The 20452-nt window shown below is 35.0% G+C and overlaps 3 protein-coding genes across 11 annotated transcripts; 2 read left to right on the top strand and 1 right to left on the bottom strand.

The window, feature by feature from the left end:
* Positions 1-149: 149 nt before the first annotated feature.
* LOC136780660 (heterogeneous nuclear ribonucleoprotein U-like) lies at positions 150-6914 on the bottom strand. Of its 3 annotated transcripts, none has more exons than XM_066739178.1 (10): positions 6668-6914; positions 5242-6254; positions 4989-5166; positions 4158-4897; positions 3935-4063; positions 3687-3855; positions 3343-3588; positions 3015-3267; positions 2644-2944; positions 150-2107 (listed from the first exon to the last, which is right to left on the bottom strand). In XM_066739178.1, the coding sequence occupies exons 1-10, from the start codon at positions 6795-6797 to the stop codon at positions 1961-1963; spliced, it is 3306 nt and encodes a 1101-aa protein (XP_066595275.1). In that variant the 5' UTR covers positions 6798-6914; the 3' UTR covers positions 150-1960. The 3 variants fall into 3 exon arrangements, with proteins under 3 accessions (XP_066595275.1, XP_066595277.1, XP_066595276.1); XM_066739180.1 differs by having other exon boundaries at positions 2766-2944; XM_066739179.1 differs by having other exon boundaries at positions 1969-2107; positions 2588-2944.
* A 90-nt stretch (positions 6915-7004) lies between these two features.
* LOC136780663 (ciliogenesis and planar polarity effector 2-like) lies at positions 7005-8568 on the top strand. Of its 2 annotated transcripts, none has more exons than XM_066739189.1 (4): positions 7005-7425; positions 7855-8053; positions 8126-8262; positions 8324-8568. In XM_066739189.1, the coding sequence occupies exons 1-4, from the start codon at positions 7388-7390 to the stop codon at positions 8529-8531; spliced, it is 582 nt and encodes a 193-aa protein (XP_066595286.1). In that variant the 5' UTR covers positions 7005-7387; the 3' UTR covers positions 8532-8568. The 2 variants fall into 2 exon arrangements, with proteins under 2 accessions (XP_066595286.1, XP_066595285.1); XM_066739188.1 differs by lacking the exon at positions 7005-7425 and adding an exon at positions 7432-7684 and having other exon boundaries at positions 7785-8053.
* A 294-nt stretch (positions 8569-8862) lies between these two features.
* On the top strand, positions 8863-13105 carry zuc (Mitochondrial cardiolipin hydrolase zuc). 6 transcript variants are annotated; one of them, XM_066739182.1, is made up of 5 exons: positions 8863-9500; positions 10578-10846; positions 10928-11112; positions 11197-11310; positions 12520-13105. In XM_066739182.1, exons 1-5 carry the CDS (start codon positions 9462-9464, stop codon positions 12606-12608), a joined length of 696 nt encoding a protein of 231 aa, XP_066595279.1. In that variant the 5' UTR covers positions 8863-9461; the 3' UTR covers positions 12609-13105. The 6 variants fall into 6 exon arrangements, with proteins under 6 accessions (XP_066595279.1, XP_066595278.1, XP_066595283.1 ...); XM_066739181.1 differs by lacking the exon at positions 12520-13105 and having other exon boundaries at positions 11197-12509; XM_066739186.1 differs by lacking the exons at positions 8863-9500; positions 12520-13105 and adding an exon at positions 9541-9738 and having other exon boundaries at positions 11197-12509.
* Positions 13106-20452: the final 7347 nt, after the last annotated feature.

The raw sequence follows: 20452 nt of genomic DNA, 5'->3' as shown, positions 1-20452 counted from the left end.
AAGAATTTTATTTTATGAATAAGTTTGTACATTTTTATCAACAAATAAGTTTATAGATTATATATTTATTATCCTAGACATTTTATCGTATAGAAAAATTCGATCATTACGTGCTTGATTAATTCAACACAGGGTGTCTTGAACATGGCCAAAAACTTTTAATCGCGGTAACGTAGCAATAATAGGATATTCCATATATCTAGATTAAATAAATTTCTGGTTATTTCTTAAAAAATATGTCACATACTTCATCTTTTGTCCAGTATTAAATCTTTATACTCTTACCTAAGCTATTTATATCATAAGTTTTAGGGAACTTTACAAAAAAGTACTATAATTTCGAACAGCACACACTGTACAATATGCCTTAGGAGAAGAAGGTAATAAGACAACTTATTTATATAGTAGTGATTTGCATTCGGCCGAACTATACCTTTACTTGCTTTACGCTTCAAAAACTATACTCATCATCTGATTATTTATATCTTTTACATTCGATATACATTTTCAAATGAAAGTGCTTCTGTCAGTAGTATTTTTCAAACGGACTGTTGCTCATATTGATTTTCTTCGATTAGTAAAGGCTTTTTAAAAGAAATTAAATACAGATAGATTTACAATAAGTTTAACAGAATATTTAGTAGCTGAAAGAGTCTTTAAAGTGCATCAAGTTTCAAGGTGTATTGAGATAGAGGAAGTTCACTAGGTAATGAATACATATTAAAAAAACCATGATAAAGATATAAACAGATTTAATAAAAAATAAGTTTTTCCAAATGTTCAAGTATTTTTGCCAATGAAAAACATGTTCGTTAAATAAAACATACTTGCGAGAAAACTGTAATATATAGAAAGCGCAATTTTAAATAGAGATCATTTAGAATACAAGATCGTATAAAGCTCACTATATTTGTACTTTTATTAAACTAATGAATGTCTTTTTAATTTTTATAGTTGTGTAGACGATATAAGACAAAGTTAATAACAAAATCTGTTTAATTTTTCTTTTTTTATTGTATATTTATTGAAAAATGTTATTAGGTTCTTATAAATTTTTGTTGAAATTATTGAAAGCTGCAATTATGTTTTTCTATAATATAATTGCGAAATTTGTACATATTTACAAGTTTTCCGTTATAAACTCAATAACCTTTGTATTAGTCTTGATATATCAATTAGTATAATATATGCCCATATGTGAGTGCTTTATTAGACCACGGATTAATTAGTTCAAGATGTAACAAAAGATTACCCTTCAAAAGATTAATCTCAAATAATGGCACTATTTAAAATGAAGGATGTTCGACGCTTTAAATTCCAAACATTAATAGTAATAAATATGAAAAATGACTGAATAAATCAAGTTGTGCGTAAGACAGGAACGAGAAAGTTTTGTTTAAACATAAGAACGAATGTGGAAATGAGTAAGAAATATTGACTCGGAATAACTGTTGTTTAATGTTAAATTTACTTAACTGTGAAATACGGTTAATTTCGAGAGGGTTGATTAAACCGTGGTCGAACTATGTATACACTCGTATCCATGTATGTAGCGTTCTTCCCCTTACTTGTTACATCCGACTACTTGTTTAAACGTGTCACAAACATTTTAACAATACATAACATCAATGCACTTTCACTTTTAGATATATTTAAAATGAATTTATTTACTATTATAAAATAATTCAAAGTTCTAATATATTTGACGCTTACCGCATTTGCAATGTAAAATAGATTACTTTGTATAATATACTTTAGTACATCATACATTAAGCAACGAAATCCTCAGTGATTACGTTGTATATCGTTTCATTAATCTTTATCAATCTATAAAAGCATATTGTTCATCACTATCAATCAATGTAGTATTCACCATTGAACTTATACATTGCAATATACCAAAACACAAACGTGATTTTTGCTCTCTTTTTAACTACTCATATTGGAATAAATTTAATTTCTACTTGTGGTGTTGAATCTGCTCGGTATTTGCAGTACCGCTATGATCAGGATACGCATAATCTTCTGTGTATCCTTGCCACTCTTGAGGGTAGCTGTATGTTCCTACCGTATTATTACCACCTGCTACTTCTTCGGTTGTGTTTACCTGTAAAAAAAAGGCAAACAATATATGACGTTATGTTTGATACATTTTTTCAGATTCTAAAATAAAGTAACATTAAAGGGTGGATTAAACTTAGCGATGTGTATACAACGGTTTATGAATGAAATAGGTATTAAATTATGCTAATAACATTAAATTTCATGGCAAACGTATTATACAAATCTCATAAACCTATTGTATAACATATTTCATCATCCTGTATATATTAAAATGTGTATTATATTCTGATACCTGTCTTCAATTTTTCTTTACCGCGCGGGCAAGAAGCAGAAAGTGAGGTAAAGTGAGTTTTGCTTTCAGTTCATTATCTCTCTTATGGTAAGCCAATATTCAATGCTTTTTATCCACTGCTCAAATTATAGGTATGAAATATAGAAACTATGGCATATTTGTCGGATTTATAAGCTTTTGCAATTAACATTTCACAATTATATATACAAGGATGATTTGGGACATCAATACCTTACTTTCTGTTCCACTCTTGTAACATTTACTGTGGTGGATTATTGTTTGCTTACAGCTTGGCCACCAGCTGCAGTTGTTTGTCCCGATTGCTGCTGTTGGCCCCAATACTGATTGGAGTAATACTGTTGGTTTGAACTATTCCAATTTCCATTTCCATAGCCTTGCTGATAATTACCCTGGCTATATGAGCCTTGCCCGTATCCTTTCCAGGTACCGCCACCACCACCCCCCCATTGCTGGCTCCAACTATTTCCTTGACCCCAACCACCACCACCACCACCACCACCACTGCCATGCTGCCAGCTACCACCACCACCTTGACTCCAGTTAGATTGATGAGATCCTTGGTAACTACTAAAAAGAAAAGAAAAAACATAATATAATAATAATTAATTCATTTATTATTGTTCACCGTTAAACATACCTCATACTGCCCCAATTATTCTGCCGTGATCCTGAAGATCGGTTCCTATCGTTTTGCCTCCTATCGGAGCTTCCACCAGTTCTCCTGTCTGGGATACGATGAGGTGTAGAAGAGCCTCTTCCTCGCCAGCCACCTAATGGAGGTCCGTAGCCACCACCATGTGGTCTCATGTGCCCGCCTCTCGGTCTGTCTCTCCATCCGCCACCCATGTTACTGCCGCCTCTCCATGAAGAATTTCGATTTCTATCTTGGTCTAATAATTTTTATTATGAGAATTATATTTTCACAATAAATCGGAGAAGTCTTTGCTACAGTATTTGACACTTACAGCTGCTTCTTCTATCACGATGATCTCTGCTGTCTCTACCACTATCGCGATTATTCCTGGAGTCCCGATTATCTCTGTTATCACTTCTTTCAAATCGTGGTCGTTTATTAGCTTGCTGCGTTCCATAACCTGCTTCCTTGCCTTCTTTGTTATATTTCTCAATTAATTTTTTGCCTTCCTCTTCATTCAATTCTACCCATTCCACGGAATCAAAGAGCTCTCCAATTGTTGGTGCGCTAAAGCTTGCTAAAATCAGCATATAAATGGTTTACTACATTGTATACACTGAAAGCTAAACTTCTTTTAAATGTAAGCATTTTCTTCAAATTTACTATATTACTGACCTTTCATTTCTAGCATCGACGAATCGGAAATGTCTTTGCCTTCATTTTCATCGCGTTTTTTACTTCGACTTTGAAAATCATCGTCTGATGGTACTACAATCACGGCTTTTCGCTGATAGCCGGTGAAGGATCTCATTTTGCGTCTTTGAGCAGATGCGTATACATTTGGCTATAAATAGACATTTACTTTGATAACTTTGAAATTCATGATTAGGCGAAAAATATATGTAAATCGAGTTATCTATTACCTGGTCGATGATAATATTACGTCTCCTGGTAGGTGCAATTTCTAATAATTTGTTTAGAGCATGGCTACATTTATCCAACAGTATTTCCCATCGTCCTTCGAAACTTTGTTTGAGTGGTTTGCCGGATACCTGAAGAAAAACAGGGATTGTTTTAGACCAAATTATCATTATTGAAGAATGTGTAAGAACTACTAGCATATAATATGTAATGCTTTATAATTACCTTCATTCTGTTGATCAAGTTATTTGTACCTAATACATTGTAACATTTATCTGAATGTTCACTAGTATATTGTTTTATCCACGTGGTTTTTCCTGCTCCAGGTAATCCACACATCATGATTATTTCACAGTCTTCTTTTTTTAACGGTCTTTGTGGACCAGGAATTCTATCATTCAAGTCCACAATTCCTACTGGCGTGTATCCTTCTAAGATTTCCCCGCTCCACGCATCTTCTTGTCCAAAATTACAAATGAAAGTGCAGTTTTTACTAAGTATATGCGGGAACAATGCTTTATCTCCAAGTTCTGTTTTAGAAATAATAAATGCATCTCCTAAGTTTTTTCCATTAACTGTATAAGACAATTTAATTTCATTGTTGTCTATCATGTCAAGATAACATCCAACAATATCGTCTTTACTAAATTCAGGTGCATATTCTGTGAACTCATTCTCCGTACATTTCTTCCCATCATTTCCAAACCCATAACTCAATTTCTCTTCTCCAAGTTGCAAAGTTGTATGAGCTACTGACCACCCCACTCTAAGCACATGTGCGTTTTCCTGATTTGGTACGTTAATAGAGCAGTTTTCAGTAATTTTAGCTTCATAATATATTTTCCCTGAGGAAAAACCATATGAAGCTCTGGCTCCAGCCCATATATAACAAAAACCATCATTGTGCATTGGTGTAGCAGAAAGAAATCCATCTTTATTGATAATTAAATTTAAATCAGAGTCATCTGTAATAACAAATTCACAACATAAGTTCATATACTTATAAAAGTTGTAATGGATTGTTAAATCTTTATTTATCAAACAGTTCTCACTTACACCATGATAATGTATATGCAGAATCATCTAATTCTGGTTCTTCTTCTGGCTTCATGGATATAGGGCATTTTTGTTCATCTACAGGGGTCAGAGATCTCCTGCGTTTTCTATCTTTTCTGTCTTGCTTATCCAAATCTTTGGTTCCTGCTTCCGTGCCTTTATCCTTAATATCAGAGTCCTGCAAGCAAAATTGATGAACAAATTTTTATTTGAATTAATTGAAATTCAAAAGATATAGGAATACACAAATTACCTGACTATCTTTTGTTATAGTATTGTCTATCTCTTGAATAGGTTCATTTAATTCTGTGGAAGGAGCTTCTTGGATGGGTTCATCATTGCTAACAGTTTCCTTGCATTCAGAACTATCCTCGTCCATCCTTTCGTCATCTTTTAGTAATTCTTTTTCTTCCTCTTGGGAAATTTGCTGTCCTTCATCAGATGAATTAGATTTCTCTACCTCTAAATCTATTTGGTCATGTGACATTTCTGTTTGTTCTTTGCCTTGATACTCTTCATCTATAGCCTCTTGGGGTTTATGTTCTTGACCTAGAGACTCTTCATCTTTATGTTCTTCACTCACAAGATCTTTACTTTTATCTTCTTTCTCTTCTTTCATTTCTACATCGCAAATTGCATTTTGACTATTATCTAATTCATTCATATCTTTAATAGTATTACATAAATCTTTTTTATCATTTAAAGAGTCTATTTCTATATCTTCAATTTCAGCATTTTTACTGGTTAAGTTTATTTCATTTGTCGAGTCTTTAGATGGATTTGAAGATGGTGCTGTACATATTACAGACTTATTAGGTGAACAGAGAGTAGGCTTTTCTTCGTTATCAATATTCATTTTTTCGTCATGCTCAGATATACGTTCCTCTGTCTTTTCCATTCGTTGATTTAAAAGAGTCTGAGATTCATTATTTAGAACTTCTTCAGGTTCATTATCCTGAGATTTTTCTACAATTTCATCAGACTCAAATTGTACGACTTCAGATTCATCAGGTTCTGATATCGTTGGTAACAGTTCCTGTGACTTTTCATCATATTGTGACTTATTTGGAGACAATTGTTTATTAGGAGTTGTGGGACCTCTAGAACCACTTCTTGCAGTAGCTTTGGTGGGTGTAGTTGCTGTAACAGATGAGCTCCTGGATGCTCTGCCTGTTGTTCTGGGAGGATGCTGAGATCTTGATGATTCCGATCTCTCGCTAGAGTCACCAGAATCTTCAGAGTCTACAATTGGTCTAGCATGAGAACCTAAATAAAAAAAAGAAAGAAGTAGTAATTGTACTGTAATTTAGAATATTATATATGTAAACTTTAAAAAAATAATTTCTTTTAAAATCTTATTTACTTAAATTTTTACTGAAATTCCTAAATATCATCAATAAGATACATTTTAAATTTGAGTTCTTATACTTGCAGTTTTAGACAAACTTATGGCACTTATAAAAGTTAGTATAGACTGGCTATTAAAAGTTCTTAAATTTCAAAATCAGCAAACAAACATTTATCAATAATGGACACGCATACGTACATAGATATCTACAAAACAGATTTTTAATTGAAATAATGAAGATTTATAGAAAAGCTAAGGGAAGGCTGACAGAAATAAGGTTTACTGGTGAATTATTTTACAATTTGTTTACTATCTGAGATATTTAGCTTACGATTTCCCGTTTCCACTTCCAACGCCTTACGAAGCCTTTCAACGAGAACAGGTTTGTTGCCCTTCGTATCTAGATTACGTTGAGCAAGCTCCGCCCTTAATTCTATCACTTTTAGTTTAGCTGGATCCATCACGCGTGATTTCTTCTAATTTCCCGTCTTTCACGCACTTTTACTAAAGGAAAAACTCACAAAAAGCCCATGCACGCGCCAGTACCCCGCGCTGCATATACAATATGGCGGTGGCGGTTTAACACTGCAAGAAACAACGCGTTACGTTATAACGTATAGATGTTATTGGTTAACGCCGTGTTTATTTCCAACCGATGCCAACTTCACTGCTAATGGAAGCGCTCGTTTCATTCGAGTTTAGGGTGATCATTCCCTCTCATTGGTCTATTAGAGGCGGGACTAAGCTTCATTGGTTAAAAAACTAGAATTTAACGGAATATTTGTGTGTCCACTCGTGTTGAGCGGTGCATTCAGAATAGATTATTACAAATATGCTATTTTAACCTTTTGCAGCTTTTCCTAGACTTTACTGAAACACTGAATCAATGGATTGGAAAAACAAATGGTGCATTCTACTCAACAGATCAGCAACAATTAAGCAAGTCTTTAGTGACTTTATTTGATTGGCTATAGCTGTGCTTTAATCGAAGCTTCAGCCAATCACATAAAAGAATTAATGAACGCTCACTCAACTGTGTTGTTTAGACAGAATGCACTCGATGCTCAATGCACCGCCAAGCCAATACCTGTAAGAACGCTAAACGCTACATTTTAGAATAGATTTAAGACTTAACAAAATTGTAAACAGAAATCAAACTGTAAACATCTTTAGCGGTAATGTCCGCTTTTCATATTATCTTTGATTAGAAATTTGTATAACATATTTGCTTCTGCAATTATTTGTGGTAATATGAATGCTGTAAATATGAATTGGTTAACATCATCCGAAGGAGAATCATTGATGCACCATTTTTATGTAAACTCTTCTAAAAAGAGAAGATTTTATGGTAACATAATTATTGTGTATTGGGAACTATGTTTTATTAAATCAATTTGCTGTTTTTGTTAGAAGATATATTTAATTATTACAAAAAATGCCAATTTCAGGAATATTAGAAAGACCACCATTATCATCCTCAGTCGAAGAAGTCACTTACAAAATCTTTATGATTGGCAGATCCGGAGTTGGAAAAACTTCAATTGTAGCACGACTAGCTGGTACAACAGACTTAAATAGTAACTATTGTGAAACGAATGGAATAAAGAAGACTAATGTGTTTTGGCCTGTAAAAATATGGGATAAAGTTGTTTTATTTAAACTACAATTTTGGGATACCTCAGAGTTCAGTATAAAAAAATATAGCCATATACTACCAGTAGGTATTTTGGAATTGGTCAAATTTTAAGTAAGATTATTTTATACGTTACATTTTTATTTTTATATTTAGGCATGTAGAGATAAAACTGATGCTATCTGTTGCGTTTTCTCATTTGACGACATAACCAGCTTCAATGATGTACCATATCTTATGAATACTATGTCTGCTATTAAAGAGAAACCAGCAACCATAGTAATTGGTACAAAGTGAGTATTGCATTATATTACAAAAGTAATAGAAATATGTAATAAACTTTTATCATTGTAGATTTAAGCCATGGTCAAGCTCAACTGTTCAAGATATACAAGTAAAAGAATTTGAAGAGAAATGGAAGCTCAAAGTAATTAAAATTGATGCTAATAAATCTTCACCAAAAAATGAGACAATCCACTGTTCCTATCAATTAAATGAGATTTGTAATATTTTGTGGAACAGAGATAAGGAATACTTATCAAAGCAACTTGGTCAAGTTTAAATTCCGATCCAATTAATAAAAATAGGTAAAATGCTTACCAAGCTGATTGACTTTTATTTTTATTTTATAATTTTTATACTAAATTCGCGTATAAATCACAGTAGCTTAAAAAAAATTTGTATACATATATATTTTTTTATACTTGAAAGTTGTTGATATAGTTTATAAAAACGTTTGAATTAATAAAAGAAATTATAAGCATGTTTCTTCTATAGCATAAGCTTATTTTACCAGGTCGAAACATTAACGTTATTGTCCGAGTTGCACATGTACAATATTGAATATAATATGTATATATGAATCGGAACGCGGATATCTTAAACTAACCTTGAGATATAAATTGTCTATTAAGAGTTATGAGATTAGTTAGAGTTAAAATGAATATTTTATTTTATCTGAATTTTCACCATTCGTTGATACTTCAAGATACAAAATAAGGAATTACTTTAAAACACTATTGATTTTAAAATAAAACCTTCCACATACAAAATTAAGCATTTTTTATATCAATCTGTGCAACATGCAAACAATGCAAAGTATAATAATTAGGAAAGGAATATACATGCATTATCGGGCCGTTGCCCGCCAGTGTCGTGCCGATCGTGTATATATTTTCTGTCACACACCATTATTTTGTGATAAACGAAAAGGCAAAGCAAGCCGGTGGCGGGTTATGTTTTAGGTTAGGTTTAATACGAGTTTTAGATTTTTCAAAATTACACTTACTGCATATATATTTTTTGATAAACTTTATTTACTAAATGGTCATATTTTAGACAATTATATGATCTAATATAATTTAATATTACATTTAACGAGGAAGGAAAGGGTGGAACAATACAAAAATAAAAACAAATCGATCGCCGTGAGCCGGTCTTGTAAACTTTTTACTTGATTTATGTGTGTGTTTGATTAAAGCTCAGAGAGTAAATGTTTACGAGGTCGAGAAATTTACCAAAAGGTCTGCAAGTAAGTGTAATAATAAAGACTTATTTAGCTGTAGCTTACCTAACCAAGAATCTGATTTGAAACACCGTGAACACTACGATCTTGTGTATGATGAATAATTACACGTACACTATAAAATAATACAAAAAGAATATTTTTTGGTTAACAATCAATATCAATTATTACTTGTATTGTTCAACTGCACAGTATATATTGAAAATTTATACACCTTTCGTTAACCTGCTGGAATTCATTCTGGGTAAGCGATGACCTATTGAAGTTTCTTTCGGTAATGTTTGCAAACAAAATCAACCTTACGACTTAGTTTAAGCGAGTTAGATGAGATGGAAAACATTACTGCCTACTTGATAAGCATACAAAATTTAAAGATTGACTTTTAACAGCGAGGAGGTTATACATTATTATAAATATAAGCTGAAGTAATTAAATACGTAAGAAAATACTGGACCTCAACGAGTCAAAGGATCATTTTAAATTAATTTGATATCAGAACGAGTCGCCATACAGATTCAAAACTTCGTTATTTTATTATATAATTACACGCATAACTGATTGTACGTGACATAAAATTAATGAATCAATTGAAATAATAATTTGAGCACGTTACATTTATTGTAATATTATTCTACGCTTATTTGGTATAAATAAATGTTCGTATAAGAGGGAATTAAACAAAAACTCAATCGTTGGAGTATCTATTTTAAGAGATGTATTAATTATTGTATCATATGCGGTCAGTTTTGGGAATAATTCTATATGTATGTTTACTCATTTGTTTGCATTTAGTAATAGCGAATTCGGACACATGCGCCAATGTGCACTAAGTATATTACTATATACTTAAATTTCATGGTAACGAAAAACAGATAGTAATATACATATATACTTTTAGTACACACTGGTGCAAATGCCCGAATTTACTTAGTTGCTATAAAAATATATGGAGTTGTTACTGAAGTATTAAATATGACCATTTTGGTTAAGTACCGCTTTTACAAATGGGATAATCATATTGAGTAAAGCATAAATTTATATCAAAATAAAAAAATTGATGTTTACGATTTATATTCTTTATAGATTAAAACTCGCATGAATAAAAAGCTCATAATGTTTGGAAGACTGATTTTTGGTGTTGGCGTATCAGTTTTATTATCTGAAGTCTTGTTATATGTTTACAAGAAGTACAAGAATGAAAATAATAAAGAAATAGTAACAAAGTTAGCAAAAAAAGAACCTTTTCATCAAGAAGTTTTGTTCTTTATTGAAAATTCAGCACAATGTTTGAAGCATTACAACTATTACAATTATAGATGTCCTATGAGGCACTGTGCAGCTAAAAATTTAAGGTTTTTTATTTAGACTGAAATATTGAACTTTTAATAGTTGAGTTGTATTTTGTTTTTTATAACTTTGATATTTTATTTTAGAAAAGTCGTAAATTATATTAATTCTGCAAAAAAGACTTTAGAAGTCTGTATATACTTTTTTACGTGTAAGCAATTGATGCAAGTAATATTGCGTGCTCATGAAAAAGGAGTTGCTGTTCGAATAGTACTGGACTCCACGATGTCAGAAAATGCTAGCTCTTCACGATATAATTTAAGAGAATCAGGTATTTTACAATTCTTTATTCTTTATTTAAATTTCTTTGTAGAAATTTAATTTGAAAATTTACAAAATTGTTTTTACCACATAGGCATTCAAATAAGGATGAAACGTTTTGAATCATTAATGCATCACAAATTTGTTATAATTGACCATGAATTGTTAATCACCGGTAGTACAAATTGGACGAGAAATGCTTTTTTTGGTAATTATGACAATATCATAATTACTAATCACCAAGACACTGTTCAGTCATTTTTAAATGAGTTTGAATATATATTTGCCTATTTTGATAATAACACGAATATCGCAAATTCTCGTTAAACTTGAAGATGAAAAGAGGATTTTGACATATAATAGTTTGTTTCTCATTATTACTTGCTAAACTGATTTTTGGACACTTTTTTATTTAAATAAATTGAAATTTTATTATACAATTATGAGTATTACATTATTATCACTGATTTTAAACAATAAAACAATATTAGCTTGCACATACAATTTTTGTCTTTTTGAAAGAAAGGACTTTTAGTGACTGGCTTATATAATTCTATACAAACAGGACACGTGTATTTGTAATACCAAGAAAAAAAGTATCGTGCTATCATTGACGCAAAGGTTCGCGCCTTTGTTATTAAAGAAATAAATACCCTTCTACCCTATACCTTTTATTCACGCTTCATCCACCCTTAGCTTGGTACTCCTCATGATGTGACGCAAGAAGCGTTTCACTACGTCATCAATTTTCACAGAATGCCTGTGGCGTTTACTCATTCTGATACATGAATCACAAATTATTACATCATAGTGACTGCGATTATCATTATCCATAATAAACCAATATCATTTTTGTCCCAATTAAATCTCCAATCTCACATTAAGACAAAACATTTCATGATATTTAAATTTGAAAAACATGGAAAATTCTCCTGTAAATTTATTATAATTATATAGTATATAGTTATAGACAATTTTACTCGTTACGTGTCACATTGGCTTATCAGGACACTAAATCCCTTGCGTCATCAAAGGGAGTGTGGCTCCCGTTTCTGGGTGATGTCGATCGCGTTCGGTGTAGTGATGCAATAACGCGATATACGGCCGATACATCTTTCGTTGAACAAAGTACTTTATAGGTCGTGTTGAGCTTTCAGTTGGATGGAGACAGATCCGCGTGTGTATATAGCGTTTACATCAACGACTGACTTACTACGAATAATCCGATACATGCATCATCCTCGCTTCTCTTTGACGTAGATATGTTTAAAATTGCCCACCACGTGCACACACTAGCTCCTTTTTCTTACATACTCACTCTCTACTAGTATATCAAATTCCATACGATATTAGTATGTAATTAGGGCACGCACTTTACAATTATTACAATTAATTCACCTTTTTTTCTCTTTTCCAGAAACCTGTAGATACGTTGGAAGAAAATTTTGTCGAAGCAGGCTGTCTGATCGGTCGATAAAAAGTCTTGAAAAATTGCCACTTTCTTAGGGTACTTTTACATCAATTGCATCTTTCAGGATCAGGATTGTTTGACTCGGGGTGCATCTCTCGCGAATTTGTATCAAGCTAATATTGGAACACCGTTGACCATATAGCTAAACGTGAAAATAAACTTTTTCAGGGGCGAATACACGCTCAAATTCGCTTTACGAATCTTGTGATCAAGGATCAACGCGCCGGGAGGATTTATTTATTTATGGAATACTCTCTTCATCCGTGTTTATATACCTAATGTCGCTCGCGCAAGTGAGATTACACCGAAGCAGCGCAAAAGCAGGTCACTTTGCAGTCGACGCTGTGTGAAAAAATGGACGCAAGGAATTTGTTAAAATTTATTCAAACTGGTTCAAATAATATTAATAAATATAAATACGTGTAACTTTATATTGTAAACGATTGGCGAATTGCGCGAATAAAAATAAGTGTCCTTCCTGTTATCCGAGCAGCGTGTTCCGAGTTCCGAACACGAAAGTAAACAGAGCCAATGCGGTCTATTCTTGTAAATTTAATCGAATTATATCTTGTTACCTTTTGATAGAAATAAACTCTGGAGGAGGGGGCGAGACACAAGGTGTATGTACAACACACGAGGCATGATTCAGTTGAAGTTTGTCGAGCGAATTGCATGCATTCGATAATCTCGCGGTGGGGATCGTCAATGATACGACAGAAACTGCAACCCGAAGGAAAGCTTGTGGTCGCGTGATTCTCATGGAATGTTTCTACAGATACTGACAAACAATCTTTCGGTGCAAATAAATCTTTTCCCTCTCAACACTCTAAGGTTAAATATTTACTCGTTGTTGACAAAATTCAATTAGAAAACGATTAAGCTTGATTCCATTCAATTAATTTTCACCCACCAAATCATTGAATCACTTAAAACGAAATATTTTTTTAATCGATACTATTGAAATGAAGATTTATTTGGAAATGAAATAATTCTTTTTCACACGGATATTCGAAAATAAGTTTACTATAGAAATAGTCAGGGGTTTTCGTAAATATAATTATTCTTTAGGCGAATAAATGTAAACATAAGTGATATCTGTACCGATAGCCCCACCTGTAAGCTTAATTTCATCGAGCCCGGTTCTATCGATTGCTTATTTTTAGCTCCATCCATGGCAACCCTCTTGCCGTTCGGTATTAACACAGGCTAAAAATAGTCTTGCCTACTCCGTAGATGCTTAGTTGGGCTAGCAGAGGGGTTGGAAAAGTCGGGCTAAAAATCACGAGCCACCCCCGTTCCGTCTAGTCCATCTACCACGTGAACAAATGCAATATAGATCAAATTAGATCTAGTATAAACGCGTTGGGAATTTTCCTCCCTTTTTCTGACAAAAAAAAACACCCGAGTAATTACAGGTTGAACGAGAAGAAACTTAATTTTCTTTATTTCGATGCGCAGTTTGTATGGTTGAAAAAATTGCAAGATTATTTTCTTCGCGCACAGAAAGTCTCTTTAAAAATTGCAAGAGATCGAGGGAAGGTCTTTCTTACGATTTCTTCGAAGCGAAAAGCTTTATTTCGACTTAAATGATTATTAGCGAGATAAAATGTCGTCGATTCTGGGAAACGAGTAATACTCCACAATCCACATGCGTCACGAGCGCCGAAGATGGTAACAGGTGCGGTGTAGAAGAGCCGAAAGATTTACTGCATCTTCATAAAAGCAACTGCTAGGCTCTTTCCAAGTGTTTCTCCCCTTTTAGCAGACCGCAGAACATACATTTAATATTAAGGAAGTCGAATCTCTCCAGTGTAGTACTACTGTACTAAATTTTTCTTCCTTTATTTCTTCTTTTTTCTCTCATTAAAAACAACCATTCTGCTTTTAATAGACATTTCGTCGGAAGGCTTTTACCTCGTATTCGTATATATACGTACGTACAAAGAAAGCTTACACAACGAAGTTGCTTTTGGGTGGTCCGATCATCCAACGGAGAAATAATCGCAAAAGAAGACTCTTTCACCGAATTATTTTAAACGTCGAAAACTGATTAGTTTAAAAAAACGTTAAGAAATTGGAGCTTCTATAGATTATTGGAAAATAAATTGGGAAAGCTTCGAGTTCTCCAGGGAGCTTTCTCGAAACAATGATCATCAGGCTCGACGACTATGGCTTAGGATTTTATGACCGGGCTAGCTACGTGCGTCATAGGGTGGCCAACTGGAAAGTAACAAATCATAAGCGGGACTGGCACGTTTCGTTTAACTCGAAATAAACCCGACGTTCTGCAGGAGACTCCGGTGAAATCGGCCGATGTTCGGGGAAAGAAGGCCAGGGTCGCGGAGAGTCCTTCTAAATTACGAAATATCTTTAGCCTGATAAAGTTATCACGTGAATTTTTACTAGGAACGTGTGCGATAGAATATATTTTTGAACAGCCAATAAGCAACGTTTCCCTCCGTACGAGCTAGTCTTCGCGACACACATTTTTTGCTGCTCTTCTTGGTCCAATTTCAATGTTCTCGAGTCAATTAAAACTGTCTATTCTCGCTAGAGTAGATTATTGCTGCGAAAGCCAAATCGAGGACAGTTATTTATCAGCGGTGGTCGAGGCATCAGCTGGCGTGTAATATTTAATTAATCCTCCTCTCTACGTCCACCCACTCGTTCACTCGATTTTCGACGTTTGGTTATCAATCCTCGTTGGTCGCCGGTGGTCAGTTTTTTGGCAGAGCCAGATCGCTCCATAATTGTCTCGAAAACCTTATTACACCCCCACTGCGTGCGTTCCAAAATGTGCCTTGCACAATAGAGGTCGATACGTTTTAAAATTCACGTGTGGCCTACATTTGTCGTTATACACGTGCAGGTATATGTATAAGTATATAGGCACACACACACAGTCCTTAGCAGAATCTATCATTCATTCTTCTTTGGTATCTCGGTGCAGCTCGGTGGCATGGCAAAGTGTCAGTTGCTCCGGTTGCTCGTGTGTCAGACTGCTGGCGGGTTCCGTCGGCGTAAAGAAGATAATGGATGTATGTAGGCTTTCTGACGAATTCCGAATCGGTCCTGCTCGCCCCTGTTCCCAAATTCGAGATAAAACGACCGACTTAAATCACGTTGGAAGGGCCTCGAGTTCGTAGAAACGTGACGAACAAATCTTAATAACACCGAACCTCGACAGCCGATCTTTCGTGTCATATAATATTTGTCACGCGAGTAATCCAACTCGCCTCACGTTTTCTCATTTGATGGCCGATCTATATTTATGATTTTCACAGCCTTTAATAGAACCCGCTCGGAAGACGATGGCGTATTTTTAAACTATCCCAGTCATTACTAGGAAGCAGTTTTTTCATCTGTGCGGGTCGCCGACCGTTCTTCCACCACCACCCCCCCCCCCCCCGCTGATACCCTCTCAACCAGGAAATGCTAATAATTTCAGCTTTTCTTTGATCCAACGTGTGTTCTCTCTTTTTATTACTTGAAAATTGGATATAAGGATATTTCTAGGAAGCTGATGAATTTATTTATAGATACGCCAATAGATCGACCTACGCTTTCTAAGAACGAGTGTGATATGGGAAGATGGATCCGAATTGAACGAATGGTACGGAGATGTAGCGATTATTGGAATCGAGGAGGAAGTTAAGTGTTAAGTATATATATATATATATATATATATGAGAAAAGTGTAGACCGAGTTGAATTACAAAGGGTGTTTATACTTCCAAGCTATACGTTTACAAATTAGCGAAACTGTTGCACCGAGTAGGATGGTGTTTGCGTTTCAGGGTCGTCGAACTTGATTCGAGCGTGTATAAAGTGAAGGAAAATAAAGCGAGGGCATATAATAGTTGTATCTAGGTGAGTCGGTGTTTACAGTGTGAGACGTCGCGGTGCCGGAGAACGCATCGTCGCGAGCAGCATCGGCCAAAAGGCGATTGAACCCGGGACTCTGGTGTGAACAACCTTTAAGCTCGAGTCCTGCTCTTACTTCCTCTTTTATTCCCCTCCGTCTTGTCCACTTTCGTCTTTGACGTCAGAGGCAGCTTAAACACCATCGTAAAACAAGAGCAGCCGTGCCACAGAAATATACAGAGCTGCATTCGCTGAATTCGCCTTGCCGTATACTATAGTGACTATAACTAAAGCTAAAAGTCGAGAAAAGGAACAAGAGTTCCGCCTCGACGTACCTCTGGTCATCCAATCTGATTTTTGTACCCGAACAAAATTACTGTACTGTGTGCATGTACGTATAATACACGCACGCATATAAGTATGAATTTTTTGGTATATATCGAAACCTTGCCAGCAGCCCACGCTCTCTCTCTCTCTCTCTCTCTCTCTGCCCATCTGCGGAAAACACATTAATCTTGCGGCCCCTTTCGCAATCTACGATGTTACGTTACCTTTTGACCAAAGATCGAACGTGAATTAGAATCACCGTTTCTCTCCATTGGAGAGCCAAAAATACACGATTCGATGCTTATTACGGTGCTCGTGGGAGGGTAATATCCTATAAGTTCTATCGGTACATGTTACGATCGCGGTATATAAGTGTAAATGTATATCGTCGTGTGGCTTAATATCGAAACGTTCCTTGCATCGAGGATGCAAGTCTTTATTTTTTGAATACATTACTTTGAAAATGTTATTTTGTATATAATAAATAAATTATTTCGTATTTCTAATAGATTACACATTACCAAAAATCGAACACGAATCAGATGCACCGTTGTTCGGTTAGAGCGCCAAAACTATATGTTTGGATGCTTATTTCGGTGCTCGTAGAAGGGTAATATCCTACAAGTTCCATCGGTACATGTTATGACCACGGTACACCTATAAACGTGAATCGTCGCCTATATAGCTAAAAATCAAAACATTTCCTGTATCGACGATGTATAACGCCTTTATTTTATATACGTCACTTTATATAAACGTTATTCTATATTTAAATAATTTATTTTATACTTTTATACATCATATCGTAAACACATTCGTGACCTACGACTACGTTAGCAAAAATCGAACGCGAATTAGATGCACGGTTTCTCGATTAGAGAGCCAAAAATATACAATTCGATGCTTATTTTGGCTCGTAGGGGAGTAAAGTTGTAAGTTTAGCGCGGTACACGGAATGGGTGAGGTAAACGTGTACCGTCGCGTGGCTAAATATCGCTCCGCGAGTGATGCCACTGCTGCAACGTGCCTACGTATCGGCATGCAGCATATGCCAGCCGATAGAAGTGGAACATTGTCCGTATGTATGACGATGTATATAAATAGGTTAGAAGGTGCGAAAATAGATGGAGGATCGTTGGACCGTACCGTCCTATCGATCATGATTCTCGTCCTCGCAAAATGCACTTTTATGCACACCTGATCTTCCTACATACATATATTCTCTCCCCTAATTTTTTGCAACTTGTTGCGAGTCCCCATGGTGAGACTCTGATACTTTATTCTTTAAGATATTGCCAACAATTAAAAATCTTCATTGTAAACGTTAATTAAAAAAGGTTGTTGACAATAAATAAACGAAAAACATTTAATGTTTCTTCAACAAGACTTTTATTCCCTTCTGCGGACAGGACGATTATTTCCGGTGAAACTCTTAAATTGCATTGTGGCTGAAAGAGGTTTGTTGCTTTACCGAAGTTTCAGTATCTGCTGACGTAGGCGGCTCGTAGCGAGAGTCGATCGTATTTTAGGTTTAATTCTCTGGTTCAAATAAACAGGTTGGGAGAGTGCGCGAGAAGAATCTGGCCGTTCGTGCATGATATTGTTCACCGTGGGTGTTTTTATTCGCGAGACGATAGAGATGGATGGATCGACGACAGGTCGAATTGGGCAAGGCGCGAAGAATGATCATCCTTATACCGCGCGTTCTGCATGGATCTCATGCGTTTTAACGAGGGAGAGGCTGATGATAGTTGCGCCTGTAGTTATTATTATTATTGTTCGCGCAATAACCGCAGCGTAGTCGCGATGACCGACGTCACTCGTGATAAAACTTGCCCAATCGAGACTTGGAAATCGAGTTGATTCTTGTCAAAACAAGCGGCCGAGAATACCCTCGACACTATCGAGAATAGCATCGGGGTGGTCCGAAAATACGCGTAGTGCACGTAACGGGACTCTAGGTAGGGTGATTCTTGTCTCTGCTGTGTGTCTGTCTCGACGAGGAGAGAGAAGAGAGAGAAGCACAGGTGGCACATATACTTGGGTGCAGTCGATGACACCGGTTTCGTCAGTGTCAGCAATGTCTTCTTCTCTGCTTCTTCTTGCGACAATTGGCTGCTGCAGCGACGAATCAACCCTATATACGCACTCTCATCCTTTTATTTATACTGTCGTATGGTGTATATGCCACAGCTGAAAAGTCACAAGCGAATCGTCGGTGCATATGTGCATTCGCGAAATGGCACTCGACCAATAACTGACCTGAATCAGACGACTCGATCAATTTACCATCTATTATTCTCATGTATTTTCGTCAAAGGACCTTTCTTCCTTTGAGATATAGGAGAAAATTAACGATTCAAGCAATTATACTTGATTTATTTACCAGATTAACCGACCCATCTCCATTTCACAAATTGCCATTGAAGCTGTGAGAAAACAAGGTCGATACGATATTTTCTTGGAGAATTATGATGAAGATTGGTCCAGCGGAGAATCGTTAGTTATGGTAATTTTCAATTGTGTTAAATGGAAATAAAGGAAACAAGAGTATTTTAGAGTTCTCATCTCGCTAATGGACAGACTTTTTGCGAATCTCAATGGATTCGTATCCTTGGTGGACGAAAAGCAATGACGTAAATGGATTGAAGTTGGAAATGCAAAATTTCGTCGTCGGATTAAAATCAGTCGGGGAAGCTATTATCTGGTGTAGCTGGTAGGTGCTTCCATGCGTGAGAGGGAGAGAGATTCGAGTGTGAAAAGGGGGATGAGTGTGATGGCAAAGCGATAGAAATAAACGTCTTGCATATAGCATAAGCCCTTTTCACGTATTCGTCTACCCCTTTACTTATTGTTATATATTTTTGTCTTGCAAGCCGTATGACGTTTATCTTTCTATAAACGTCACGTTTCGACTAGCACTCGAGTTATTTTCGTTGATTGTTTAAGAAACCAAAGTGCTGATGATGCGAGTAATTCATTCAAATTACGGTTTTGCAAAATTGCTTTTAAATCAATTGCGATAATGAAATTATATGATGATTTCGTCGAGTTTTCGATGGTTTTATTCTACATACATAATAACATCGTATAGTACATAAGAAGAAGAGAATCTAATATTAACCATATTACTATTCAGACTACAAACGTCATGGCCAATAGTATTATTCGCTATATCTGGAAATTGAATTATTTTCCAAATATAGCTCAATGCGATTTTTTATTAAATTAAACTTGCAATATTGAACAGTTTGCACGATAACGAAAATACTTTGAGGTAAGTTGATAAAGGGGAGCAATATCTTCTACATATTTTAATAATTCTATAATTCATGGAAAGTATATTCTTGGAAAAAATGGAATGCAGTCAACGAAAAATACAGCGGTAAACTGAAGAAAGCAATTTATCCTTACAGAAGATGCTCTTTGACCTTTTCTCCCCGGTGTATGTAAAAAAGTATCTCGTGGCGCTAATTTAAAATTTTTTACCCTTTTGAAAAGAAATCAATATCCTTTATCATTTTTTGTATCGTTATAAAAAGTTTGTATGAAAAGTCATACAGAGAATGTTTTCCCGATGCTTAAAGTTCGATTATTCTGTGAAATTTTAGAAAAAAGTCCTTTTTCAAATTTATCTATGTAATAAGAATGAGAATCTCAACTTTTATCACAAAGATACTTGGACCAC

Source organism: Prorops nasuta, unplaced genomic scaffold (assembly GCF_024137725.1).
Source record: "Prorops nasuta isolate Cenicafe-Biocafe unplaced genomic scaffold, Cenicafe_Pnas_1.2 PNAS00019, whole genome shotgun sequence".
In the NCBI taxonomy this organism is placed as follows: domain Eukaryota; kingdom Metazoa; phylum Arthropoda; class Insecta; order Hymenoptera; family Bethylidae; genus Prorops; species Prorops nasuta.
The sequence above is the reverse complement of the archived record's forward strand: the minus strand, read 5'-3'. Positions and strand labels throughout refer to the sequence as shown.

What these genes read in the sequence shown, in the direction of transcription:
- LOC136780660 (XM_066739178.1), bottom strand. Translation starts at nt 6,797, where the DNA reads ATGGATCCAGCTAAACTAAAAGTGATAGAATTAAGGGCGGAGCTTGCT. An exon ending in CTATAACAAAAGATAGTCAG is followed by an intron (nt 5,167 to 5,241) that starts GTAATTTGTGTA and finishes TTTTGCTTGCAG; the next exon opens with GACTCTGATATTAAGGATAA. An exon ending in TGCATATACATTATCATGGT is followed by an intron (nt 4,898 to 4,988) that starts GTAAGTGAGAAC and finishes TTGTTATTACAG; the next exon opens with ATGACTCTGATTTAAATTTA.
- LOC136780663 (XM_066739188.1), top strand. Translation starts at nt 7,588, where the DNA reads ATGAATGCTGTAAATATGAATTGGTTAACATCATCCGAAGGAGAATCA. An exon ending in AATATAGCCATATACTACCA is followed by an intron (nt 8,054 to 8,125) that starts GTAGGTATTTTG and finishes TTTTATATTTAG; the next exon opens with GCATGTAGAGATAAAACTGA. An exon ending in ACCATAGTAATTGGTACAAA is followed by an intron (nt 8,263 to 8,323) that starts GTGAGTATTGCA and finishes TTATCATTGTAG; the next exon opens with ATTTAAGCCATGGTCAAGCT.
- zuc (XM_066739181.1), top strand. Translation starts at nt 9,462, where the DNA reads ATGTTTACGAGGTCGAGAAATTTACCAAAAGGTCTGCAA. An exon ending in TGTGCAGCTAAAAATTTAAG is followed by an intron (nt 10,847 to 10,927) that starts GTTTTTTATTTA and finishes ATTTTATTTTAG; the next exon opens with AAAAGTCGTAAATTATATTA. An exon ending in ATATAATTTAAGAGAATCAG is followed by an intron (nt 11,113 to 11,196) that starts GTATTTTACAAT and finishes TTTACCACATAG; the next exon opens with GCATTCAAATAAGGATGAAA.